The sequence below is a fragment of the Lissotriton helveticus genome, chromosome 2_1 (genome assembly GCF_964261635.1).
Source record: "Lissotriton helveticus chromosome 2_1, aLisHel1.1, whole genome shotgun sequence".
NCBI classification, from domain to species: Eukaryota; Metazoa; Chordata; class Amphibia; order Caudata; family Salamandridae; genus Lissotriton; species Lissotriton helveticus.
This window is the reverse complement of record NC_136059.1, coordinates 13,752,733-13,775,469: the sequence shown is the minus strand read 5'-3', so window position 1 is coordinate 13,775,469 and position 22,737 is coordinate 13,752,733. Positions and strand designations below refer to the sequence as shown.

Below are 22,737 nucleotides of genomic sequence, written 5' to 3'. Positions count from 1 at the left end.
GAGAAATGATACAAGGAGATCCTTGGCCAGATGGTTGATCCCTATGGCTGTGACACGGTCGATCAGGATGGAATGATCGACCGTGTCAAAGGCGGCAGATAGATCCAAGAGTATAAGAACTGCCATCCCACCTTGGTCCAAAATTGCCCTGATTTCGTCCGTTGCTTTTATCAAGGGGGTCTCAGTCCCATGCCCTTGCCGAAAGCCGAATTGGGAGTCATCTAGGAGATGGTTCTGATTGATAAAGTCAGAGAGCTGTCTGTTCATAAGACTCTCTAAGATCTTGGATGGGAACGGGAGACAGGCTATCGGTCTATAGTTGACTGATGCCGTGGGGTCTAGGGAAGGCTTTTTAAGGAGGGATTTTATTGCCGTTTTCTTCCACCCGGGAGGGGTAGAGCCCTGTAAGGAACGTGGAGTTAAAGATATCCATTAGAGGGGGTGTAATAACTTCAGACATCTGTTTGAGTATGGACGGTGGGCAGGGGTCTAAGGGGGAGCCTGACCTGGTGGACGTGATGAGGTTACTGATCTGTTCAGAAGAGACATTATGAAAGTTAGGGAAGGAATGGGAAAGGGACGGAGGGGGGGAGATGGGGATGGGAGCGATGGGGTGAGGGCGTATGAACATTGTATTGCAGGACAGTGCTGCTCTGCCCCACGTCACAATGGAAAGGACAGGAATTTGCTGTATTTGTCCTATCTGGTGCATGCCTGTCCTTTCCCCCTGCGCTACTACCATTTTGGCTGCCAGTGCCACTGCAGGCACCCTTTCACCGTGGTGCAAGGATTCCTGTGTGGTAGGCAGGATTGTTTTTGTGATGCAAGGGGCACTTTCTTGCACAGAAAAATATCCTAGGATTTTTCCTCTTCAGCAGCACAAGTAAAAAAAGGAAAATAAAGAGGAGAAATACAAATAATTCTTGTTATGCTTCACCTCAGGAGATGTAATATGTTGCAGCATTCCAAAGTTTACAAGTCCTTGTGCATCTGGGAATGCATCAAAAACCATGGGACTCGCATTGGAACACCCACCCCAACACCCATGGAACACCCATGGAACGCCCATGGAAGGCCCATGGAACGCCCATGGAACGCCCATGGAATGCCCACTCCAACACCCATGGAACGCCCATGGAACGCCCATGGAACGCCCATGGAACGCCCACCCCAACACCCATGGAACGCCCATGGAACGCCCATGGAACGCCCTTGGAACGCCCATGGAACGACTCCCCTGTGTGCCGGGTCGATTTACTGCAGATTCTTTAAGCCATTCAAAGCTATTCAAGGTGACTTTTTGGGGGTTCATGAATCTGAGTCGAGGCGTGTGTCACGCGTGTGCACTTAGCGTGGTACAAACATGATGCAAGCCTCTCATGAATATACCCCTGCCAGTTTGATTCCCTCCATTCTCTTGCACCTTTGGCTCTATAATGCCCGTGAAGTAGACATGGGAAATGTGTTTCTGGGGCATGAGTTCTTTCGCTGACTTTACCTGTATATTCATGTCGGTTCGTCTAACCTGAGCACACATTTGTTTCAAAGCACGGTGCATTTGTTGTGGACATTTTCTCATTAATTTGCTTTTTCTAGGGATTCAAACATCACTACCAAATTTCTCAACCTTGTCCAAGGAAAGGAAAGTCTATACAAAGGCCAGTTCAACTTGGTAGCACCTGATGGTTCTGTGATCCCAACCAAGTCTGAAGAAAACTCCCTGTACCATGCTCTAGCGATGGCTAAAGGGGTCCAGCCGAACCAGGATATCTCAAAGGAGGCAGCAGATCTCAGACAGATGGTGCACAAAGAGGTAACGTATCATTGAATGTCCTTTAATGGGTGAGATGACACTTCACAGACTGGGTGGAGATGTTGACGGGCTCCTCATCAGATCGCATTAGAAAACATGACTGTTGCAAAGTAACGATTACTTTCTGCACTGGATGACTCTGTCACAGGGATTCCACTTGTAAAGAAGAACTGTGCCTTGGGATGACAGGACTTCAGAATATAAGGACTGAGTCTCTCTAGAACATCAGTATCTGTCTGAGCAAATCCTGGCTATCCCCCGTGCCTCACCTGAACTCCAAATCGTCCCAGAGTAACAGGGGATTTTGGCAATTTAGAAAATGACCCTCTACTCTCCATGGGAACTCTCACTCATGCATGCTCGTAGCAAACATAAGAAAGAAACAAAAAATGTTTACAATATAATTTCTGAAACTATTATAGCCCATTGCGAAGAAAATGTGGTGTGATGACTAGGTAGATGAAACTAAACAAAGTAATTATCATTACCATCTAGCTGTATAAAATAAACATCCCCACCATGGCAAGTTATCTATCTGTCAGTGCCTATCGTAACTGGATGAGCACAGGAATATATATGTGATGTCTGGGATTGGCAACAGACCCCATCCCATACCTGGTGTACCTAGTTAGGTGGTCGGCACCATGAGTATAAATTCAGCTTTCTTAAGGCTGTATGTCAGGCTCTGGTGTGCTTGCTCCAGGACAGGTACCTATGCTGGGATGGGACGGGACATATTTTATATGACAACACTATTGTGCTGCAGATGCAGCATTGCAACTGTGTTATATTTAACACCTTGGGTGCTTATGACATGGTCAGCTCGTTATGAGCTACGGAGATCCGGTGCTCATGACGAGTGAGTTAGTCATGACCGCGCCTGTTCCGTGGAACGCTCGCATGCTGGGCTGATTCCCCTGCTGTGCTGAACGTTCCATGGGAACGGGTGTGGCCATGACGAGCTCAGCTCGTCATGAGCACCGGAGCGCCATAGCTCATGACGAGCTGACCTCGTCATGAGCACCGGGGTGCAGTACGTGCCACCCTGCCCCCAGCACAGCGGGGGAAACAGCCCCGCACGGAAGGGGTTAAACATTAAGAACTGTTGCTGAACATGCAAAGAAAACAGTATGATGTTATGGCTTCCCAGCAACCTCGTACAAAACGTGTGGACAAAATCCAAAGAATGTGATAAATGTGGCTACGCAAAGCACGAAACTAAATGAGAATCAAAGTGGGCCCAAAGGGGTAATCACTGCAACTCTACTTTCTAGGTCTCTGCTAGGGATAATAGGTAGACCTACTGTTTCCAGTACATAAGAAGTGCTTACAGTGGGCTTTGATTAAGCCTTTCTTAAGCCCAGGCTAAGTCAGCTTCAGCTGTCTGTACATAGATGTAATGTTTCCAATACTCTCAGATGCTCAGAATGGGCTCTGGAGATCAGCTGTTGCTAGGTCTCAGCTACACACAGCTTTAGCTATTTGTACATAGTTTATTTTATTTTTTTAAACTTTTTATTTGCATAAGTAAACTCAAAATTAGGTTGTCACTACCGAGTTTACATGCTTATCAACATTACATACAAGAATCACAGGGATCACGCTACAACCAAATTATATTCAAATTCAGGATGAGTGCTGGATTTCTCTAATCAGATGGTGGCCAGCTCTTCGTCACGGGCAGTACATGGAGGTTCACAAATATTTCCCCTATACTCATTCCAATTAGGCCATATTACCACCCACTTCCGCAGGCATCCCAGAGCTACATACACTGTCTTCTCCTGAACCATGCTCCAGTCCATATCTTTTTTTCCAGGAGTTAAGAGTAGGTGGCACTGCCGCCCCCCACAGTCTCGCTATATTCCTCTTCACAATCGCTAGTCCAAGTGTGACCCACAATTTACCCCTAGATGAAAGGTCAGAGGGCTCCCACACATTAAGGAGGCACCTCTTTGCTTCAAGTCTCAACTCCACTCCCCACACCTCGTGCATGCAGTGTAGCACCTGGGACCAGTAGGCCTGTATCTCTCGACATTCCCATAAGATGTGGAAGAAGGTACTCACCGCCCCACACCCCTACGGCAGAGGCCATTCTCACTACGACCCATAAGAACCATCCTAGTGCCCGACAGATAGACTCGATGCAGGATTTTCAGTTGGATAAGGCGCAGTTTTGCAGAGATTGCAACCTCCTTAGGGGATGCTAACGCCTCTCGCCATTCCTCATCATTGAGTTCAAGTCCATCTGCTTCCCATTTCCCCCTAAGGGCAGGCAGCAGGTCTGGGGTATGATTTATGAGTTTCTTGTATGTTAGTGAGATTGCCCTCTCTGGGAAGTGGCCGTCCAACAGCCTATCCTCCAGTGGTGAGGACTCTGGGAGTTGTGTCCCTGGGGACATGTTGGTCTGGAGTGCATGCCTGACCTGCATGTATCGGAAGTGTTCCGTTTGGGCAAGGTCATATGTTTGTTGCAATGAGTCGAATATTACCACCCCAGTCGGGCCCCATGAGTCTTTAACTTGCGATATCCCGATCAGATCCCAGTTCCTAAACCCTTTAGTTCGTCTGAGAGAGCCGAGCCGCTCAGAAGGCCAGAGCGAGTTCACTAGAGTAAGTTTCCACGCCCACTCCAGTTTCTTCAGTACAATGTGCCACAGCTAGACTGAATGTTTGGTAGGTCCCATTAGGCGATGTCTACCTGGGTGCCAGTAAAGGGCCACCTCATAATTCCCCCCCAGAAGGAGCCACTTATCCATTTATCCATTTCATACTCAGGGTCGTTCCCCATGCAATATGTGCCCTGATTTATGGCCGAGAGGTGCGCTGCCCAATAATACTTCCGGATGTCAGGGAGCGCTATTCCCCCATCATACTAACCCAACGTCAGTTTTTGGAGGGAGATGCGGGGCAGGCCAGACCACAGCAGGTCCCTCTGGGTGGCCTCGATTGTGGTGAAGTATTTCTGAGGCACAAGGCTTGGGTAGTTCTGAAGAGCGTATAGGAACCGCGGCAGCGCCATCATTTTAAACAGCGCATCCCATGTGACCGTGTCTCTTTGGAGCCGATGTAGCGGCGGCAAAAGTGTCCTCTTATAGCGGACCTACCGGTCCTTCGTGATAAAAAGCCCAAGATATGTGAAGCGCTCAGCAACTATATGGATCGGGCATTCTCTCGGAATCAAAGGGGTTCTCCACGTAGAACGTAAAGGAAGGATTTGCCCCAGCTGATACTGTAACCGGAGTATTCGCCAAATTTAGTAAAAATTTCCAGCACCCTCATTAAGGAGTCACCCGGCTTCATGAGGTAGAGGAGGATGTCGTCCGCGTAAAGCGAAATCCTATCCTCCCAACCCTCCGCCCATCGTATCACAGTCAAGGAGGCAGCATGCCGAATCCAAGCCGCAAGTGGTTCCAGGGAGAGAACGAAAAGTAGAGGTTAGAGAGGGCACCACTGTTGTGTCCCTCTCTCGAGCACGAAGACGTCCAAAACCTTATTGTGTACTAACACCTGCGCTAGCGGTTCTGCGTATAGAAAACGCACCCAGCTCACAAATTCCAGGCCAAATCCCAGCGTCCGCAGGACAGCCAACATATATGGCCATTTCAGGGTATCGAGCGCCATTGCCGCGGCCAATGACACCACTACCGCGTCTTCATTGAGCCGATGACAGCTAACCAACACTCCGTAAAGCCGGCGCAGGTTAAGTGCTGTATTACTGTGGGGCATGATGCCCGATTGATAGGGGTGTACCAGTGTATGGAGGACGGGTTTAAGCCTGTTGGCCAACAGTTTGGCTAGGATTTTCGGCTCTGCATTGAGCAATGAAATCGGCCTATAAGAGACACACAGCTCTTTAGGTTTTCCCTCCTTGGGCATAGCAACAAACGTGGCCACGCACTGGTCTTTCGGCAGTGTCCCCTGCTCCTTACTCTCCTTAAACATCCGAGGAGTGGTGCTCTGATACTGTCAGGTTTAAGCTTTTAAAGCTCCACCGGTATGCCATTCGGTCCGAGGGCTTTCCCAGAACGGAGATCATGAATGGCCTTAATTAATTCAGTCACCCTGATAGGTGCCTCAAGCATCTCCCTCTGTTCAGCAGTTAAAACGGGAAGTGTTATGTCGCTCAGGAAAGCCGTTGACTCCTCTTCCGATCGCCCGGACTTCCTCCTGTAGACCCGGCGATTGTGAGCCGCGAACTCCTTAACAATCTCGCGTGGTTCCGTAATAACGGTCACCGAATCTGTCTTGAGTTCCGCCACCACTTTCTGTGCTTGCTGCTTCTTGTCTAGCCAGGCTATGAGCTTGCCCGCTTTGTCCCCTTGATCATAGATCCTGCCCTTCCTGTCTCGTGCCAGTGTCTTGGCCGACTCCGTGGCCAGGGCCTTATGCTCCGCCGTTTTAAGTTGAAGTTGGTGAATCGCCTCTCGGTCCTCACCCTCCTGCGTGGCATGTTCAAGCTCCAGCAGATATGTTTCTACTTCTGTGATCTGGGCCTCCCATTCCTTATGATTGCCCGCGATAGCCGAAAGGGCCTCACCCCTCAGCAGCGTTTTGAAGGCCTCCCACAATACCAAGGCTGAGTCGACTGAGCCCTCGTTTTCCCCGAAGTAATTATCAATAACTTGTGACAGTTTCTTTTTCGTGTCTACGCCCTTGATATACCAGGCGTTAATCGTGCCACACACCCCACCCTTTGGCTACCTACAGTTATGTGTGCCCACAGTGGGGAGTGATCCGAGATTCCGAGTGCCAAATGGGCGACCTCCCGGTTTGTGACATCCTGGTACATTGGTGCTAGTAAGTAATCTATTTGCGAGAAAGTGTGATACGAGCCTGAAAAAAAGGTGCATTGCTCTTGAGTAGGGTGTTTGAGACGCCAGAGGTCGACCAGACCAAACGTTCCATGAGATTGGGGAGCCATCGCTGCCCTGTACCAATAGCTCTAGCCGGGCGCCTGTCCATTTCCCCATACACCACAGCGTTAAAGTCGCCCGCTACAAGGAGTTGCCCCTCCGGAAAGGAAAGCAGCAATCTCCCCAGGTCGAGGTAGGACTGTGTCTGGAGGCCTGACGGAATGTAGACCATCACCAGGTTAAGCCTGCGACCCTCCCATTTCCCTGAGATAGCCACAAAGCCCCCCATGGGATCCACCTCCGTGTGTTCTATTGTAAATGGAAAATTGCATCTTAGTAGGACACCCACCCCTCTGGACCCAGATGTAAATCCCGCATGTGCCGTCAAAGTATATCCCCATCTATTGAGAGCATAACATGTGTTACCCATCAGGTGGGTCTCCTGCAGGAGAACGACATCAGGGAGGTGCCGCTTTATGAACTGTAACACTATACTCCTTTTAAGTTTGTCCCCCAGCCCGTTGACGTTCCAGCTGACCAGCTTCAAACTTTTATCCCATGTCATCTCCAGTTAGATGTGTGCGCACCATGCCGTCCCTGTGATCCCCAAACCCTGTCTCAATCCCGCTAGCATACCTCGGTGTGACCTCACAAAACTGCCTCCCCCACCCCCATCCCACAGCTGTCCCCCCAACTCCCCCTTCCCCAAAAATGTTTTTACCCCCCATGTCCCCCTCCCTGCTTCCCTGCTCCATAGGTTTCGAACCACCCACATCCCCAATTAACAGAGCGCCTTTCGCCTAGTCCCAACCAGGGAGTGAGGAGACCTCCCCCTCCTAAAGAACTTCTTAAGAGGGAAAGAGTGCACCGGCCCCAGCTCCAGCCACCGCCCACGCCTGCCCCCAGTGCATGAGCTTCCTCCACCCAAGTACACACTCCTAAAGAGTTTGATCGCAATCACATCAGTTTGTGTCCTGCCACCAGCATTTCAGTGTATCAACCCCCCCAGAGTTCCGTACCAGCCCAGTTGAGACAGGCCCATAGGTCTAACATCTCACAACTTTATACATTACTGTTCGTCGGGTTCCATATCGTGTGCCTGCATCCATTAGCTTCCATCCGTGTCCCGGAGAGATCCCCACTTGGGGCTGGCCGACCTTGAACGCCAGGAGCGCTGACTCTGGGCGTCCGCCTCTGATCTCCCTGCTGTAAATCCCAGCGAGGCTACCTGATTATCTCTCCAACCTCCAACCTCTGCCCGGTCTCGCAGCCGTGACGACTCCCTCTCAAGCCAGTCCTGCACTTGCAGTGGCGCAGTGAAGAACAGGGACTTACCCCCTCTGATGACCTTCAGTTTTGCAGGAAAGAACATCATGTATTTGAGTCCCCTGTCTCAGAGTGCTGCCTTCACGCCCGCAAAGGAAAGCCTTTCTCGTTGGACCTGAAAAGTGAAATCCGCGAAGAAGCGGATCGTTTCGTTCTCATGTAGCAAGTCCCCCGTCTGCCTAGCCGCCTGGAGGATAGCGTCCCTATACCTCTAGTTCAGGAGTTTCGTGATGATTGTCCTGGGCGGCGCACCCGGCTTGGGTCTCGGGACCGGCTCACGGTGGGCGCGTTCTATTGTGAAGATAGTAGACAGGCACTTAGGCTTGAGGTGGGCGAGGATAAGGTCCTCCAGAAAAAGTTCAATGCTGGGCCCCTCAATTCCTTCAGGCACGCCCACCACACGTATTTTATTTCTGCGGGCTCTCTCTTCCTGGTCCTCCAGCTTGAGGGCCATCTGCTTGTGCTGGTGTACCAGTTTGTTCACGCATTTTTCCAGCATCTTCGAGGAGGTCTGAAGCTCTTGTATATTGGACTCGTTCACATTGGCCTTTTCAGTAGTTTTGCCGAGGTCCGCTCGGAGAAGGTTGACCCCAATCGAAATGTTATCCATTTTCATCTCCAGGTTAGTGCCCAGCATTTGTATTGCTGTCATGATGAAGGCCAAAGATGGCTCTTTTGGGCCAGCTGGTTCTTCAGATGCATTCCCGGCCTGCCCCACCGGGACTGCATACTTATCCAACTTGTTGGTCTGGGTGGACATATTGTTTTTAGGCCTCATAACGGTGACTCGTGCGCACTGAGAGTCACGTCGTGGGCCTCTGCCCTCTCCGGGTCAGTTGTGATGTGGCAGGGCGGGTGGACCTCACTTCCAGGGCGGTCCCCCCTACGGTTCCCAGGGAGATACCTTGTGGGTCCCAGCCCTGTCCCTCTTGTGCCTAGTGTCGGAGTAGATGCGCTGTCTCTGCCGCATTTGGGGCCTCCCCCCGACCTCCTCTAGGCTTTCGCAACTCCCAGTGCAGCCCCGGTCAGTCCTCGCAGGACAAAGGCGTCCTCTCCCCCCTTTGCAGCGCCCTGGCATTCTACCTGCCCCCAGTCCCGGGTCAGCCTCCCCACGATCTGCCTCACCTTTTGCTATCCTCCTATGGGGCAGTGCAGCCACACTGCAAGGCCAAGGGCCAAAAGTCAAGACGGCCAACACAGTCCTGCCGCCCCCGGCGTTCTGCGCCATCGGGTCTATTTCACTGTCAGTTGCCTGAGCTCACACTTCTATCTCCGGGGGGTCTTTCTCAGACCTGCCAGTCTTTGCCCTGGGCTTCGGGCTTCGCCGTCTCGGTAGTGTCCTCTCCCCTCACCGTGCCAGACCCCACAGACTCCAAGATCGTCCCTTTGCTCCCAGTAACTCGAGGCCCCGGTCTATATCCTTGGAGGTACCGCTGCGAAGACCGCGTCTTCCACCTCAGCGGTGCTGCTTTCACTGAGGCCGAGGTCCGACCCACACAGAGGCTGAGGACGTTCCAAGGGGTCCACTGACCTCCGTGGGCCCCCCCGCTGTTGTTGGCCCCGGCGCGCCGCTACAGAGCAGTCCCCGGCGCACACCGCCTTCCTGCGGTTAGGCCTCAAGCCGGGGGCTTGCCTGGTCAGTTTGCCTGGCCGCGCGGTTCCAGCGCCTCCGCCGGCCACCTGGGCCCTGCGATACGGGATCTTTTCTCCGCGTCAGAGCCGCGTTTCACCCTCAGAGTTTCTTCCGCCGTCAGCGATCCGCAACAGCTATGTCAGGGTCACGCTGGAGTGTGCCTCGGGGCGGATCAAGAACGGATATTGTAGGGGACAGACTTAACCCCGGCGGAGCTCCCCTTCTAGGCGGCCATCTTCGCTGGCGCCTGGCCACGCCCCCCATTTGTACATAGATTTAATGTTTCCAATACTCACAGATCCTCAGAGTGGGCTCTGGCGACCAGCTGTTGCTAGGTCTCAGCAACACACAGCTTTAGCTGTCTGTAGGCAACTTTGTTGTTTCCAATACCAAGCAATCGCTGAGACGTGACTTTGGGTCACCCCCTTGCTCATGATTCGATGGCTTTGTTTTCCATCTAAGTTCTCCTCTCTTGATTCGATGGCTGTCTTTCTTGGTCTTGAGTTTATCCCACCCAGGAACATTTCAGTCCCGCTTGTGTCTTATCAGTGCTTACTTCAGAGGACTTTTTTGGGATTTTTTTATAGACAAATTTACCGCTTCATAACCTCTTAAAGTGGGCTTCATGTCTGCTCATGATTGGTTGGCTTTTTTTCCTTTTTCACTCGTATACTCTGGGTGTGTGTCCTTTGTCTTCCCCTTTGTGTCAAAGCCGTGTTTCTCCCCCCCCCCCCTTTGTCCCTGCCTGTCCAGTGTGATAGCTCTGCTTGCTCCAATGATCATTTAACACCCGCCTCATGCCTCTAAGGGGTATATTATCAAGGGGTTTTATCTCCGCTTTTTTGGCTTTAAAAGCCAAGAAAGCGGAGATAAAATTATCTCCCTATTACCAAGCTGTCGCTAACACCAGTTAGCGACAGCTAATAGGAGATAGCGACCATCATGGGCCCCACTTTGCATGTCAGTGATATTTATCACTAATGATATGCAAAGTGGGCGTGCCAAGATGTTAGCGACTGGAAACAGTCGCTAACATCGCTATCTCCTATTACCAACTTTTGGAGATATTTGCGCTAAGCGCGAATATCTCCAAAAGCTAACACCTGCCCTGAGCAGTTCTTAGCCATGTTATCCAATGGGAGGTGGATAACATGGCTAAGAGCATTTGCTCGATAATGCATGAATATCGCTGACTTTTCAGCGATATTCATGCATTGCGGGCGTTTTTTATCGCATTTGCGATAAACCTTGCTAATAGCAATGTTTATCTGCGATAAAAATCGCCGATGTGCGGCGATAATTTTTGTCTCTAAACAAGTTAGAGACAAGAATTATCGCTAGTTGTTGGTAATATGCCCCTAAGTCCCCCCACTCATATATGTTAAGAAAATACACTGATCTACTGCATAAGCAGAGTTTTTTCACTCTCATACTATGTTAATGGCTGATGACACCTGTGTGCAGCTTCACTAAAAGTGTCATGACATGAAACGAGTCTTTCAAATTCATTTCAACTTATAACGGTTAGAACTCTTTCCCTTGCTTGACATCACATCCAGGATACCTTACTTTTTGTACATGTTTTATTTCACTTTTTCTTCCACAGCCTTTTTTCTGTTTGCAAATTAAAGGCAAAAAGAACAACTGGATCTTGACAGTCATTCAAGTGAAGAAACGATTTGCAATCAATGAGTCGAAATGAAAATAGAGCAGGTTTCAGGTTATGAGCCCCCTTTAACAGTATCTACTGAAAGGAGATTATGAAGGAAAAACAACCAATCTATGGGCGGCTGTGAATGGCCAACCATTCACCAAACGACTGAACATAGAACTCGCCGGCTTGGGGGGACACACTGAGCTCTGCACACCTCGCACTTAAAAAACAAACAATTGCAATGCAATCGGTCTCGCCTTTGGGACCTTATGATGTTTTAGTGATGCACCACATTATTGCACATTACTGCAATAGAGCTTGTTTTATTTGTGCTTGCCAAATGCTAATAAGGACTACTGCTACGGCGCTACCGCGGTTTCCTGCTGAACGCGGGAATTTCAAAAATGGCTTGATCGTGACAAAGAATCAGGTAACGTTGATGACGAGCTGGCTTTGTCATCAGCATCGAAGGGGTTAATGACTGCATCTCCAGCTGTGACAAGGCTACGTGTTGGCCTGATAATGACATATTAATAATCTCTAGAGTCAGGTCTGTTCATGTGATATCAATTTCGGGGAAGTAATACTTCATTTGCTAGCCTGCATAAACAAACCTCCTTTGGGGCACAAATGTCGCAACTATGCGTGTTTAAGCCACAAACCGTGAGAAGGACTACCGTCGTAATAGAAATCGCATTTTAACTCTAATTGTTGTTTTCACTTCTGGAATAATTATTTTTGCTGCATGGTGAGAAGACACCACCTGTCCGGGTTCTCATTACTCTTTGCAACCTATGTAAATAGTGTTTCTGTTAACCAAGCAACCAAGCAAAACATTAACATTCAGGTCACCTGGCTAAGTATGATGGGATTCCAGCAGTATGCCAGAATCTTAAGTCACCGCGACTCAAGCGTCCAATTTTTAGTCTGTAGATGACAACGCATATAAGAAGAGGCTAAGCACACCCCTCACAAAAACAAATACTTAAAGCAGGCTGAACAAACAAACCAACCAACATATACAAACTCTAAGCAAAATATTCAGCTTTAGACACACACATACATGCAAACACTTTCAGCAAAGCAGACACAAGCAGGCAGACAGATAGACACACACAGCAAAAATTAGGGAGGAAAACAATCAGAAAACCAGTGAAACGCAAATAACAAATGTAGAAACATCAACAAATGGACAAACACATACACACAAGAGTTTCTCATTCTCTCTGACTTAAGCACACCCAGATACACAGGCTAGAGCACATCAGTAGACCCATGGCAACTTTGTGTTTCCCACACACACACACACACACACACACGTACAGATGGCCACAAACAGGAAGAAATACAAACAGTTACAAATGTACAGCCCAGCATATAATATGATTCAAACACTGCCTCATGTAGATACGTCGCAACAAACAAGGATATGCGCATACACCTACTGAAACACACTAACACATCAATCATGCAATTCGCACACCAACCAAAACCAACAAGTAGACAGAAGAACATACACACCAACGCTCTAGGCAGCGAATAAATGCTGACAAATGCAGTTACTGCCACAACAAACTACAAACACACATACCAAGAGAAACATGGACACCACCATAAATGAGGAAAACGAAAATCTGTGTGTAAAAATTAGAAACACCCAAACTCACAAAGCAACGTGCAAACATACTTCACAGAGACAACCATATACACATCAACACAATATACGTAAACTGAGGCACTTTAGTGACCTGCCAGGTACATGTCCTGTGCAGCAGGCACATTAACCCGCTGCACTACTTCAGGAGGGTGAAATCTGCCTCTAGGCAAAGCACTGATCTTGCTCCAGCAAACAAATATTCACAAGAGTTATCTCAGCATGATTCTAATTGTTGCCTGAAAACTCTAGGCCACACAAGGTATTCTACTATATAAAGGTATGGTTCTTCTCTTGTAGTGGTAGACCAACCAGCGTCGTTCGTAATGGCAAACTTGGAGGTGTCTGAGGTGAGAAGGAGAGTGGAGAAATGGCTTCTTTTGGAACTAAGGTCCTCACACACCCAGAAAGCTCGGTGTCAAGCTTCATCATATGGACCTGCTCCTCAGTGGGTCGGCGCTGCAATACCCAACGGGCACCCGTAAAGGGGCTCTTTAATGGAGATCTTTTGTTCCTCGCTGTATGATGAAGTGGGGGGGCGTTGGCTGTAACGTGTAGGTATAGTGGAAAGGTGATTTAAAAGAAGTAAAATAGTCCAAATACAACTTTTATTCTGGCCGGCTATCCACCTCAATAAAACACACAGAGTGGCAGCTTGTCTGACACAAGGGTTAAGTTAAAGCTATGCGGATGAGCCTGCAGCCTCATTAGAGATTTTCTGCAGTTTCTTCAGTTACTTCTGACTCGAGAGGAACATCTAGTAATGACTTGACGTCCTGCAGCTATTCGAATAACCAAACCCATTGGCACTGCCCTTCCATGTACATATGGTGGAGATTGCAATTTGAGCACAATGCCCCCAGGTGTGAATGCATTGCCCTCTGGGAGTTTCAAGGCCATACGTACCATGTTCAAGTGCAGCTGCAAGTCGCAGAATGCAGCATATTGTTCATCATTAGAGGCTAAATGCTCCTTCCATGTGCTTTAACCCCTCCCATGCTGGTGACGAACCGCGTGTACTGATGATGGCTGGGGTTCGTCACGGCCCCGCCCTGTTCTTTTTTTTACCGCACAGCGGAAAAATCGCGGCCTCAGCGAAAGGGTTAACTTTGTGAGCGAGGCATTTGTGAGAGAGGCCTGTAATGCCACTACCGAGCATGTACTTGTCTGCGTGTGGTGGGGACGTGCTTTTGTTCGATGCTGATACTGTTTCAACAGCAGTATCTAAAAACCTTCTTCAAACTGCTGACCCCCATAATGCGTTAAGGAAGTTGGCGGCGCTCTCATTTAATTTAAATCTGATTGAAATGCACCATTACAACAATGTGTTTTACCTGGTGCTTGAGACCGTGCCTTTCTCTCTCAGCGCAGTGTCTGGCAGATGCTACCATCTGTATGTGTTTCCTGTCCTTACCAAGGAGAGGGAAAGGTGGCAACGCCTCGGAGCTAGTGACAAGTCCACAGTATGGTGATTGACATTGACTGTGCCACCACTCCCACTGAACTCCTAAGAGGGCCGCACTAGTCCTGGATAACATGTCCAGTGGGGAACATAGAGGATGGCCAGTGGGTGAGGGCAGGGATAGGTACCTGGCCCCAGCCCACAGCAAGCCAGAAATGACGCCGCAGGGGCCCCAGACATTTGCGGGACGCCCATATGAGAGGAGCCCAGTGACTGGTGTGCGGGGATGTGCCCGCTCTCTTACAGGGGCACCCCGCGGGTGCCGCGGGCAGCCACAGCATCTGTCCATGTGCACTAACCTCAGAGGCTCCAGTGCCCCACTCTGACAGAGGGCGCCAATTCAAGATAGAAAGAATATTGCCCATTGTGATCCTCTGCAGATAATGTCGCATGTGGCTGCCAGAAGGTGTTAGTGGCACTAACTGGGCGTGACTGGGGTGGTGCCAGTTGTTGAAAAATTGCAACACAGGCAACGCCTTGTTTACTTTGCTGGCAGGCTCTATAGCCACTGTTGCGAGCATGATGGAACTGCAGACTAGGCGAAATGGACGCAGCGGGTCGAGCTGTTTAAAATGCAGTCAGTGAGCCCAACTGGCTAGCAAACACTCACATGCCTCCCTCACAGTAGGCCAGTGGTATGAAGGATTTAACATGCTTTACTAGTGCATGTTAGAGCTGTGATGCAGGTAACCACACTAAAATGCATTAGTCTAACACCTGATGCGTGGTACTTGGCAGGAGAGGAGCAATGTTCATTGCAGCACTTCATAGCTCGTCCCAAAGCTTTTGTTATCCCTTTCTCAAACTGCAGGTTGTTTGTGAGGGTAGGAGCCTTAATACAATAAGAAGAAGTAAGCCGACGTCCCTTAACATATCAAGACTGAAATAAAAGATGTTGTGAAGGGTGCAGTAGTAAGACACTGCATTACTAATGCCAAAGTGAGAAATGAGGAATGGAGAGTAAAGAAAGACGATTGCTGATAAGTGATCCAAACATTAGCACTTTACCTCTCATTTTCACTCACACCTCGCGTGCCTTTACCAGTCTTACAGGGTTCAAAAAGTGTTACATGTTTTCATTCAAGTGAAACAAGCAAGACAAGGTGTCAATGCATGGGGCAACTGCCACAGAGTTTCAGACAATGGGAAACTAAAAGAGAAGATCAGAGGAAAGAGGAACAATAAGTAAGGCAACAAAACAGCTGCAAAGCCTCAAACAACAGTCGCATCCTAGCTAATGAGATTATTTATTTATTTGAAAAGTTTTATAAAGCGCTAACAAGACCCAGACGGGTTTCAGAGCGCTGTACAAAAAGAAAACTGAGGATGAAAGTGAAGAAACAGTATAAGTACAATACAATAAAGCGCCATGAGAGAAACCTGAAGCATAAAATAAATGTGGGTGCTAAGGGAAGAAGAGGTCGCAAGTGAACAACAGGTAGAAGCCCACCTCGATGGGGCCGAGCAGTTCCAGCATCGAATACTTCCAAAGTGCGACGAAATACAAAATAAACCTCAAGTAAAAATGATAGCCCAGAACACATTTCAAACACAAAGTGAAAATAATTGCCCCTTCCGCCTGGATTAAAGAACTGAGGGCTGGGCGTTCAGTGCATCGCTGATAACAGAGGGACAACGTGGAATCTTGCCTGCTTTCTGGCCAAGTGGTTCTCTTCCTGCTTCCAACCCACTCCTCGCGGCCCCCGCTGCGCGGGGGCCGCTCGAGGCTACCATCACCGGGGATTCTCTGACAGCGAGAGGAGCCGCCTGGAGACGCTATCGCCACTGCGAGGACCAGCGGGCGCTGCGCCTGTAGACTCGCCGCAGCTGGTCCTCTTCCCGCGCCCCTCCCGTTATACACAGATAGCGTTTGATGCGCACGCGGGATGCGCGCGGGGCTAAGCGCGGAGCGAAGCCCGGGCAAAGGGCAGGCCGTTCGAGGCCGTTCGAGGACCGGAGAGACCAGCATACCTTTCAACCCATAACGTATAAATGACTGTCAAGCACGAAGAGAAGTATCTAGCAGCTGACATAGAGGCAATTGCTGATGAAGTTCTTCCAACCGTGAGTTTTATGCTGAGCGCATTTGCTGAGTATTTGCTGAGTTTCAACAGTGTTGAAGTTGCCGCAGAGCCTGGCCATATTGAATTCATAAATAAGAGAGTATATTCCCATGTCCTCTGGAAACCGAGAGGCAGGCTTTTGGTGCAAGCAGTGCGTGTTATTCTTATACGAAAGAGATCCATCTCACATGACTTGTATGAAAAAGGGTGTTAGATTTGAATACGAAGACATGACTGGGATTCATGCTGAATAAATCCCTACATATGTATTTCACAGGTATTAGAAGTGCCATTATTGTCCAATACAAAGTGTAGCAATAACAGTCAGGAGTATCAGTGCTGGCCAATGAAAAGCAACACAAAGATCATGAAGTTCTACTAAGTGCCAGTACTGCTGCAAAGGTCTTGAAGATCTGCTAAGTGCCAGTACTGCTGACACTTACTGACACTTAGCAGATCTTCAAGACCTTTGCAGCAGTACTGACACTTAGCAGATCTTCAAGACCTTTGCAGCGGTACTGACACTTAGCAGATCTTCAAGACCTTTGCACCAGTACTGGCACTTACCAGATCTCAAGACCTTTGCAGCAGTACTGGCACTTAGCAGATCTTCAAGACCTTTGCAGCAGTACTGGCACTTAGCATATCTTTAATAACTTTGCAGCAGTACTGGCACTTAGCAGAACTTCAAGACCTTTGCAGCAGTACTGGCACTTAGCAGATCTTCAAGTCCTTTGCAGCAGTACTGGCACTTAGCAGATCTTCAAGACCTTTGCAGCAGTACTGGCACTTAGCAGATCTTCAAGACCTTTGCAGCAGTACTGACACTTAGCAGATCTTCAAGACCTTTGCAGCAGTACTGACACTTAGCAGATCTTCAAGACCTTTGCAGCAGTACTGACACTTAGCAGATCTTCAAGACCTTTGCAGCATTACTGACACTTAGCAGATCTTCAAGACCTTTGCACCAGTACTGACACTTAGCAGATCTTCAAGACCTTTGCAGCAGTACTGACACTTAACAGATCTTCAAGACCTTTGCACCAGTACTGGCACTTACCAGATCTCAAGACCTTTGCAGCAGTACTGACACTTAGCAGATCTTCAAGACCTTTGCAGCAGTACTGGCACTTAGCAGATCTTCAAGACCTTTGCAGCAGTACTGGTGCTTACCAGATCTCAAGACATTTGCAGCAGTACTGGCACTTAGCAGATCTTCAAGACCTTTGCAGCAGTACTGGCACTTAGTAGATCTTCAAGACCTTTGCAGCAGTACTGACACTTAGCAGATCTTCAAGACCTTTGCAGCAGTACTGACACTTAGCAGATCTTCAAGACCTTTGCAGCAGTACTGACACTTAGCAGATCTTCAAGACCTTTGCAGCAGTACTGACACTTAACAGATCTTTAGGACCTTTGCACCAGTACTGGCACTTACCAGATCTCAAGACCTTTGCAGCAGTACTGACACTTAGCAGATCTTCAAGACCTTTGCAGCAGTACTGGCACTTAGCAGATCTTCAAGACCTTTGCAGCAGTACTGGTGCTTACCAGATCTCAAGACATTTGCAGCAGTACTGGCACTTAGCAGATCTTCAAGACCTTTGCAGCAGTACTGGCACTTAGTAGATCTTCAAGACCTTTGCAGCAGTACTGACACTTAGCAGATCTTCAAGACCTTTGCAGCAGTACTGGCACTTAGCAGATCTTCAAGACCTTTGCAGCAGTACTGGCACTTAGCAGATCTTCAAGACCTTTGCAGCAGTACTGGCACTCAGTATATCTTTAATAACTTTGCAGCAGTACTGGCACTTAGCAGATCTTCAAGACCTTTGCACCAGTACTGGCACTTACCAGATCTCAAGACCTTTGCAGCAGTACTGGCACTTAGCAGATCTTCAAGACCTTTGCAGCAGTACTGACACTTAGCAGATCTCGCAGAAGCCTATTCTGTTTAAACTCCCTCCCTCTGCGGACATCCTCTGTTATCGCAATAGCGCCATGAAACCGCTAGGTAGAAGTGCGCTGAACAAATGCTTTTAAATTCAAATTAAAATTAAAATTCATGCTGCAAAGGTGTTGAAGGTATCCTAAGTGCCAGTACTGCTGCAAAGGTCTTGAAGATATGCTAAGTGCCAGTACTGCTGCAAAGGTCTTGAAGATCTGCTAAGTGCCAGTACTGCTGCAAAGGTCTTGAGATCTGGTAAGTGCCAGTACTGGTGCAAAGGTCTTGAAGATCTGCTAAGTGCCAGTACTGCTGCAAAGTTATTAAAGATATACTGAGTGCCAGTACTGCTGCAAAGGTCTTGAAGATCTGCTAAGTGCCAGTACTGCTGCAAAGGTCTTGAAGATCTGCTAAGTGCCAGTACTGCTGCAAAGGTCTTGAAGATCTGCTAAGTGTCAGTACTGCTGCAAAGGTCTTGAATATCTGCTAAGTGCCAGTACTGCTGCAAAGGTCTTGAGATCTGGTAAGTGCCAGTACTGGTGCAAAGGTCTTGAAGATCTGCTAAGTGCCAGTACTGCTGCAAAGTTATTAAAGATATACTGAGTGCCAGTACTGCTGCAAAGGTCTTGAAGATCTGCTAAGTGCCAGTACTGCTGCAAAGGTCTTGAAGATCTGCTAAGTGCCAGTACTGCTGCAAAGGTCTTGAAGATCTGCTAAGTGTCAGTACTGCTGCAAAGGTCTTGAAGATCTACTAAGTGCCAGTACTGCTGCAAAGGTCTTGAAGATCTGCTAAGTGCCAGTACTGCTGCAAATGTCTTGAGATCTGGTAAGCACCAGTACTGCTGCAAAGGTCTTGAAGATCTGCTAAGTGCCAGTACTGCTGCAAAGGTCTTGAAGATCTGCTAAGTGTCAGTACTGCTGCAAAGGTCTTGAGATCTGGTAAGTGCCAGTACTGGTGCAAAGGTCTTGAAGATCTGTTAAGTGTCAGTACTGCTGCAAAGGTCTTGAAGATCTGCTAAGTGTCAGTACTGCTGCAAAGGTCTTGAAGATCTGCTAAGTGTCAGTACTGCTGCAAAGGTCTTGAAGATCTGCTAAGTGTCAGTACTGCTGCAAAGGTCTTGAAGATCTGCTAAGTGTCAGTACTGCTGCAAAGGTCTTGAAGATCTGCTAAGTGTCAGTACTGCTGCAAAGGTCTTGAAGATCTGCTAAGTGCCAGTACTGCTGCAAAGGTCTTGAAGATCTGCTAAGTGCCAGTACTGCTGCAAAGGACTTGAAGATCTGCTAAGTGCCAGTACTGCTGCAAAGGTCTTGAAGTTCTGCTAAGTGCCAGTACTGCTGCAAAGTTATTAAAGATATGCTAAGTGCCAGTACTGCTGCAAAGGTCTTGAAGATCTGCTAAGTGCCAGTACTGCTGCAAAGGTCTTGAGATCTGGTAAGTGCCAGTACTGGTGCAAAGGTCTTGAAGATCTGCTAAGTGTCAGTACCGCTGCAAAGGTCTTGAACATCTGCTAAGTGTCAGTACTGCTGCAAAGGTCTTGAAGATCTGCTAAGTGTCAGTACTGCTGCAAAGGTCTTGAAGATCTGCTAAGTGTCAGTACTGCTGCAAAGGTCTTGAAGATCTGCTAAGTGCCAGTACTGCTGCAAAGGTCTTGAAGATCTGCTAAGTTCCAGTGCTGCTGCAAAGGACTTGAAGATCTGCTAAGTGCCAGTACTGCTGCAAAGGTCTTGAAGTTCTGCTAAGTGCCAGTACTGCTGCAAAGTTATTAAAGATATGCTAAGTGCCAGTACTGCTGCAAAGGTCTTGAAGATCTGCTAAGTGCCAGTACTGCTGCAAAGGTCTTGAGATCTGGTAAGTGCCAGTACTGGTGCAAAGGTCTTGAAGATCTGCTAAGTGCCAGTACTGCTGCAAAGGTCTTGAAGATCTGCTAAGTGTCAGTACTGCTGCAAAGGTCTTGAGATCTGGTAAGTGCCAGTACTGCTGCAAAGCTATTAAAGATGTGCTAAGTGCCAGTACTGCTGCAAAGGTCTTGAAGATCTGCTAAGTGCCAGTACTGCTGCAAATGTCTTGAGATCTGGTAAGCGCCAGTACTGCTGCAAAGGTCTTGAAGATCTGCTAAGTGCCAGTACTGCTGCAAAGGTCTTGAGATCTGGTAAGTGGCAGTACTTATGCAAAGGTCTTGAAGATATGCCAAGTGCCAGTACTGCTGCAAAGACCTTGAAAATCTGCTAAGTGCCAGTACTGTTGAAAAGGTCTTGAATATATGCTAAGTGTCAGTGTTGCTGCAAAGATTTTGAAGATCTGCTAAGTGCCAGTACTTTCACAAAGTTATTAAAGATATGCTAAGTGCCAGTACTCTTGCAAAGGTCTTGAATTATGCTAAGTGCCAGTACTGTCACAAAGTTATTAAAGATATGCTAAGTGCCAGTACTGCTGAAAGATCTTGATGATCTGCTAAGCTCCAGTACTGCTGCAAAGGTCTTGAAAACATCATAAGAGCAAGTACTGCTGCAAAGGTGTTAAAGGTATCCTAAGTCCTAGTACTGCTGCAAAGGTCTTTGACATCTGATAAGTGCCAGTACTGCCGCAATGGTCTTGAAGACATCAACAGTCCCAGTACTGCTGCAAAGGTGTTGAGGAGATCCCAAGTTCCAGTACTGCACAAAGATATTGAAGATCTACCCAGAGCTAGTACTGTTGCAGAGGGCTTGAAGATATGCTAAGTGTCAGTGTTGCAGCAAAGGTATTGAAGATATCCTAAGTGTCAGTACGGCTGCAAAGGTCTCGCAGGAGTGTTCAGAAGTGCAGTAGTGCCATTAAGTTCCTGCGGATCTGCTGATAATTGCCAGTAGTGTCACAAATGTGTTGCAGAAGTTTGTTGTTCCTGTGCTCGCGCGATGGACAGAAAAGCCAGCAGCCACTCACTCACACTTAGTTTGTCCATGTGCTCCTGAGACAGACAGCAGAAGTCACAGCCACTCACTCACTCTTAGTTTGTTGTTCCTGTGCTCCTGACACAGACAGCAGAAGTCACAGCCACTCACTCTCTCTTAGTTTGTCCATGTGCTCCTGACACAGACAGCAGAAGTCGCAGCCACTCAATCTCTCCTAATTTGTCCAGGTGCTCCTGAGACAGACATCAGAAGTCGCAGCCACTCACTCTCTCTTAGTTTGTCCATGTGCTCCTGACACAGACAGCAGAAGTCACAGCCACTCACTCTCTCTCAGTTTGTTGTTCCTGTCCTCCGGGATGGACAGCAGAAGATGTAGCCATTCACTCTCTCTTAGTTTGTTGTTCCTGTGCTCCTGACACAGACAGCAGAAGTCACAGCCACTCACTCTCTCTTAGTTTGTTGTTCCTGTGCTCCTGACACAGACAGCAGAAGTCACAGCCACTCACTCTCTATTAGTTTGTTGTTCCTGTGCTCCTGACACAGACAGCAGAAGTCGCAGCCACTCACTCTCTCTTAGTTTGTCCATGTGCTCCTGACACAGACAGCAGAAGTCGCAGCCACTCAATCTCTCCTAATTTGTCCAGGTGCTCCTGAGACAGACATCAGAAGTTGCAGCCACTCACTCTCTCTTAGTTTGTCCATGTGCTCCTGACACAGACAGCAGAAGTCACAGCCACTCACTCTCTCTTGGTTTGTTGTTCCTGTGCTCCTGGATGGACAGCAGAAGTCGCAGCCACTCACTCTCTCTTAGTTTGTTGTTCCTGTGCTCCTGACACAGACAGCAGAAGTCGCAGCCACTCACTCTCTCTTAGTTTGTTGTTCCTGTGCTCCTGGATGGACAGCAGAAGTCACAGCCACTCACTCTCTCTTAGTTTGTTGTTCCTGTGCTCCTGACACAGACAGCAGAAGTCGCAGCCACTCACTCTCTCTTAGTTTGTCCATGTGCTCCTGACACAGACAGCAGAAGTTGCAGCCACTCAATCTCTCCTAATTTGTCCAGGTGCTCCTGAGACAGACATCAGAAGTCGCAGCCACTCACTCTCTCTTAGTTTGTCCATGTGCTCCTGACACAGACAGCAGAAGTCACAGCCACTCACTCTCTCTTAGTTTGTTGTTCCTGTGCTCCTGAGACAGACAGCAGAAGTCGCAGCCACTCACTCTCTCTTAGTTTGTCCATGTGCTCCTGAGACAGACAGCAGAAGTCGCAGCCACTCACTCTCTCTTAGTTTGTCCACGTGCTCCTGAGACAGACAGCAGAAGTCGCAGCCATTCACTCTCACTCTCTTAGTTTGTTGTTCCTGTGCTCCTGACACAGACAGCAGAAGTCACAGCCACTCACTCTCTCTTAGTTTGTCCAGGTGCTCCTGAGACAGACAGCA

At 48.5% G+C, this 22,737-nt stretch overlaps 1 protein-coding gene across 1 annotated transcript in view; it reads left to right on the top strand.

Annotated features, from left to right (window-relative positions):
• The window catches only part of LOC144817668 (uncharacterized), a 230,244-nt gene that overhangs the window by 177,065 nt on the left and 30,442 nt on the right, over positions 1 to 22,737 (top strand). Inside the window, exon 6 of the mRNA XM_078674398.1 lies at positions 1,597 to 1,813. Within this exon, the coding sequence (XP_078530524.1) occupies positions 1,597 to 1,813 (217 nt within the window). The remainder of the gene's footprint in view (positions 1 to 1,596; positions 1,814 to 22,737) is intronic.